This window comes from Phyllobates terribilis, unplaced genomic scaffold (genome assembly GCF_046119375.1).
Source record: "Phyllobates terribilis strain yellow unplaced genomic scaffold, ASM4611937v1 Scaffold_6546__1_contigs__length_43724, whole genome shotgun sequence".
In the NCBI taxonomy this organism is placed as follows: Eukaryota; Metazoa; Chordata; class Amphibia; order Anura; family Dendrobatidae; genus Phyllobates; species Phyllobates terribilis.
In genome coordinates this window covers 18,266-23,717 of record NW_027369289.1, presented here as the reverse complement: position 1 = coordinate 23,717, position 5,452 = coordinate 18,266, and the positions used below count along the sequence as shown (strand labels likewise).

Sequence of the window (5,452 nt, the reverse complement as noted above, 5' to 3'; positions counted from 1 at the left end):
TAATATAGGAATCAGTTGAGTCAAGTAAGTGGATTTGTTCCACCATTCAGTCGTGTGTTAAGGAGTAACCGTAGGAATTTTGTTTTGTCTATGTAAGCTCAGTTATGAGCAGTTTATTTTTGTGTGTTGAATCAAGTAATCTTGCAGTAACTTGACTTCATCATTGCCTTCGGCATTGTCCTAATTTCCTCCTTGAGTCATTGTGTTTATTTGAGTTTATTGTCAACAATTGGTATCAGATATCTAGGCATTGATCCTAGGAGTGTGCGTGAGATTGAGTTGATCAATCACGAGAGAAAACACATAGAAATATGCAGAGATGAATGGTGGAGGGAACAAAAATGGTACCTCTAATCTGCCAATCTTCAAAGGCATAAAATATCAGTTTTGGGGCCTTAAAATGAATACATTGTTTAGATCTCATGACAGCTCTTGTTGGTGAAATATCAGTTTTGGTAAGAAAATTTGCTTACCAAATTATGGAAGACGTGTGAGTCTGCATGCATGTTCCCAAAGCCACCAATCCTTTCATCACCGTGCATTATACAGTTAAATTACTGTCTAAACACAGCGTAGTAGTGACTCTAGTCAAGGACTCCAACAACAGCTTCCAGAAGTTGACCCTACAATGCGTGTATGGGGGAGCATAAGCCAATATGAACTCAAAGGATACATCGTCCTTCTTAACTTGGACATGAAGAAACCATTGGTTTTAAGCAACTAACACAATATCAATCAAAACAGGGTTCCAGAATAGAAAGAGGCCACATGCTATGCCCCTAAAATTGACAATAATATGATTTCCCCACCCAACTCTAGTGCAAGCATTCTCGGCTTGACGGTCCCAAAGCTGAGTTTCAAAGATCGCAAGCATTATGGGTTATACGGGCACTTCCACGAACAATGCTCTATCCTCAAGGGTTCCCTCATTATTTGCGGAAGTGCTCGTATAACCCACAATGGTCACAAAGAACATGCATGTTTTCATATTCCAACACAGAATGAGACCCATCTATGACCAGATAATTCAGCAATGGTTTGGACATATCGACATGAGCACTTACCCGCGTAAATTTTCCGCGCTGGGCATATACAGTTCTAGTATCGACATTGATGGGGCATCCTATCGCTTGCGCAATTATTCTGAGGTCATTCTCCTCATAGTACAAAATCAGAAGGTTCAGGATAAGGATCCAGACCGGAATAGTGAGTATCTTATCGGAGTAGGGGTTGAAGTTTGGGGACCATTCTCTCCTTGCCATGTAATGACCATACACGATCCATGGGACTTCGGACAGTATACAGATTGCATCGTCCGCCCTTTCAAAGCTCACAACGTAGAACCCCTGAGGGACATCAGTAAGTTGGAACATGTTCTACCAGATTTCCTTCAATTTTCTTTGTCAAAATTCGAACTTGATTGAAACTCCCAATGACTTAATGATGATAGAAGATTTCCATGTCGATGTAAGGGCTTCAAGGGCAACCTTGTTAAAGGTGATGCTGGTTTTGCCAGAATCCCCCAACGGAATATCAATTGAGACCTTGTCATTAGGGGTGTCAATCGGACGGATCGGATCCGATTTGGGTTGGGCAAATCGGAATCGGGTCAACTCGGGTTCGGGTCAAGATATTTTAATAATTTAAATCGGGCTATATCAAATCGGAGTGGGTTCGGTCAGATATATAATTTCGGGAAAGAACAGGTTTATTGGATAATTTTCGGCCGGACTGATTCGGGTTTTGGACAAATTAAATGATGTACATTGGACGATATGGATTAGTTTTAAGTCGGGTCAATTCGGATCAGTTTTGGGTCGGGTCAATTCGGTGTGCTTTAATTCGAGTGTGGTTCGGTTTTCTAACTTAATAATACAAAGTGAGGTTTCTCGGTTAAATTGAATGATAAAATAACAAGAGTTCACGATTTAGTTCTAGTCAGACACTATTGGGTTTAATTATGGACAAGTTCGGGTTATTTCAAATCGGGTTATTTTGGGTTTTTGGATTACATCGGACCGGGTTATATCGGATTTTCGGGTTCATTAGGGGTTAATTTCTTGGGACTATTTCGGGATCGGGTTTAATCGATTTTGGACGGGTCTTATTCGGATAAATATTATTATCTTTTTAAATTATTTGTTCCCGATTTCAGACGGATTTTTGAAATTTTCGGATCAGGTCAGGGTTTAACAGCTCTATTTATCATCAAAGAATCCCTCTAGCAAGCCAATCTAAGATTCCTTGATGACAAAGACTCGATATATGTTTGTGACACGATTTTTTCACCCGTCACAAATTAATAAACGAAATTAGTGAACCATTATATAAAATGTAAATAACTTTAATCAGCGATTGAACATATCCTTATATAATTCGAACACCAAAAAGATGGCTAATCTATACTACTATAAAAGTCCCAACTCTCTTATCTACGATATCTATTTCTGGTATAAAAATAACCCTCACTCTTGAATTAATTTACACATTTAACCTTTTAATAGACAAACTTTCACAGTTTTGTAGTTTACTCCCCTTAAGTTTAGTATCTTCCCAATTTACCTTTTATGGCTTCTCTCCCACCAGAGCCTCCACTGATCTTAGCTGCAACAGATTACTTGGGTCGAATACAAGATTATCTAGATCCTTTACAACAGTTTATTAATCTTGAGACATAAGATTACTTCTTTATACATATGGAATGGTTGCTATGGTGATGGAAAGAGAGTTAATTTTCGAGCAAACTCTTTGCTTTTGGAAGGAGAAGTCAATATATAGAGTTGTTGTCTCGGCAAGGATAGGGAAGTTTGCATTGAGCAGGATGAAGACAGTGAAGCTAATAACTGACCATCTATTCTTATATGCCAATGTAAAATCTGTGCTAAAGAGGAAGAAAAAGATTACAGGGAACTGTAGTAGCATGGATGAGATTTTGAGAGAATGCATCATGTTTGGAAACACTTAGCTGATGTAAAAGAAATAGTTATATTCTACATGATAAGATTTCTTTCTCGTAAGTTGATTACAACTTTTTTTCATCATCTCTCAACAATTTCACCTTTTGGTGTTGATAAAGATTCTTATACATTAGTTACTTTATGTTGTAACTATAAAATATATAACACGCTATTTTGAATCCGACTTCCATTGAAAGATAATTTATATGATTCGAGTCCGCGTACGAAGCACGCAGTTCACCCCTAGTTTCCATAAAAAGTGATATATTCTTGCGCCCCACTAGTATGCCTACCACTACTCTTCATAATCTTCTATATAAAGGTGTCTATTTTTTCTCCAAGGACTGCAATATCTCCAACTATTTTTCTATACACATTTCAACTTACATATTCATCACATCCCTACCTACACACTAATTTAATCGCGATGGCTTCTTGCCAATTGGATTTGAAAGGCAAATTAATGGGTGAAGTTGAAGTGAAGTCATCACCCACTGCTCTGTCTCATATCTTTATTACCTGCCCTCATTACTTCTCTAACATCTGTCCTAATATCGTTCAAAGTTGCAATGTCGAGCAGGGAGAATTCGGAAAGAATGGCTCCATCATCGTCTGGAACTATAATATCGGTACATACGTTCACAAATCACAATCTTCAGATAGTATTAACTTCATTTCACATATATGTTTGGTCAATGGGATTCTTAGGCTGAATATTAGAGTAATTGTGCCCTGTTTTACTATGTGTTCTTGCTTTGTTAGAGAAGGGAATACGGTGACACAACTGATTGCGCGTATTTCTCCTCCTAAATATCTAGAAGTGATTTTCTGTAATGATTTTTCAACAAGTTTTTCTGACTTTGATGAAGCTTGACATGATGTATATATTTGTAGATGGAAAGTTCTATGTGGCAAAGGAAATACTGGAGAAGGTGGATGTGGCGAACAAGTCAATAACGTATAGATGTGTGGAAGGAGATATTATGAAGATCTACAAAACGTTTCTACTCCACCTCCATGTTATGACTAAACCCAATAACTGCAGCCTTGTGCAATGGACTGTGGAGTACGAAAAGCTTAACGAAGACGTGGATCCACCAACGACTCTGCTCGACACTCTGCTCGAGATGACTAAACGAGCCGACGCTCATATCCTCTCAAACCCTACACACTATGTTTGATTATTGGATGCGGAAAAAAGACCGCATGAAATTGGAAGCTCTTGATCGATATTGGTCATATAGAATGATTGATGTCGTATAGACTAAATAAGTTGACAAGTTTGTGAGGTTTACTTATGATATTCTAATCTGTTTATCTATCAGATCATCTAGTGACGGTTAATTAAGCTTGTATGTTTTATCCATTTGTGTATTTTGTACGTGTGTTTGATCGTCTATACATGTTGTACTTCCCCCATTTAAAATAAAACAAAAAACTACATTAAATTATCATTGTTTGGTTGTCTAAACTCTGTTTTTCTCCTTCTAACTATTTATCAATTGGTAATTAAGTGTAAAAGAGGAAAAAATGGATAAAATATCTAAAACGACACTTATAATTAGATAAAAAATAGATAAATTATATTAATATGGGTATGAAACATTGAATATACCTATGTGAAATGAGATTCATATAAGAGAGTTATGGGTCCAACGATCATTTCTACTTTTAATCCTATCCTAACATCCTTCATTTCTTAATTCTATCCTAATTCTAACCCTATCCTAATTCTATCATTTTTCTAATCTAAGCTATAAATTGACTTTTTAGGCTACTCGAATAATTTATTTTCTCAAAATAAATCCAATGCATCATCCCAATTAGAACCCAAAGGATCAGTTTTTACACATTTTAAATCCGATTTTAAATCTAACTAGGTTGTTCAGGATCGTGCTTCTCACGGACTTTATTTTTTATGTTGCATCTTATATGAAAAGAATATAATTTAGATATATATATATATATTTGAATGTGTTTTCTTTGTTTCTCTATGAAAATTTGAATGAACCACGTAGGTGAAATTAAATGTATAAAGTGATTAAAAATAATTCAATGGGACAATACTCAATTTTATTAAATCAATAAACTTAAGGTGTGTGGTTGTCTAAAATTTGTAACTATTTATGGCTACATTTTTATTCTTTAGTGAATGAACTATATGGATTATTTCTGGTATCAATTTTTTTATGCATACTTAAATCTAAAATATTCTTCTCTTAGATGTTATTTTTTATTTGATATCATATCATATTTAGAACAATGCATATGTAATTGTTACATCTTATTATTCAGTTCATTATTATAATTTAAATATTAATAATTGAACATTTTCTCAAGGAAGACGTATTCGACAAATTTACTTAATTTAATTCTGATTTATATAGAATTGTTTCCTTCTCCAATCAAATTTCTCACTCGGTCTATACAAATCAAATTTCTCTCACCTCTTTGTAAATCCAATACATTTTAATTTTGTTCACAATATACATGCG

The 5,452-nt window shown here is 35.4% G+C and overlaps 1 protein-coding gene across 1 annotated transcript; it reads left to right on the top strand.

Annotated features, from left to right (window-relative positions):
- Nucleotides 1–3,384: 3,384 nt before the first annotated feature.
- On the top strand, nt 3,385–4,138 carry LOC141251079 (uncharacterized). The gene is made up of 2 exons (XM_073670203.1): nt 3,385–3,586; nt 3,852–4,138. Exons 1-2 carry the CDS (start codon nt 3,385–3,387, stop codon nt 4,136–4,138), a joined length of 489 nt encoding a protein of 162 aa, XP_073526304.1.
- The last annotated feature ends 1,314 nt before the right edge of the window (nt 4,139–5,452 follow it).

Coding starts and splice junctions, on each gene's coding strand:
- LOC141251079 (XM_073670203.1), top strand. CDS start 3,385: ATGGCTTCTTGCCAATTGGATTTGAAAGGCAAATTAATGGGTGAAGTT. Junction 3,587..3,851: donor CGTCTGGAACTATAATATCG/GTACATACGTTC, acceptor ATATATTTGTAG/ATGGAAAGTTCTATGTGGCA.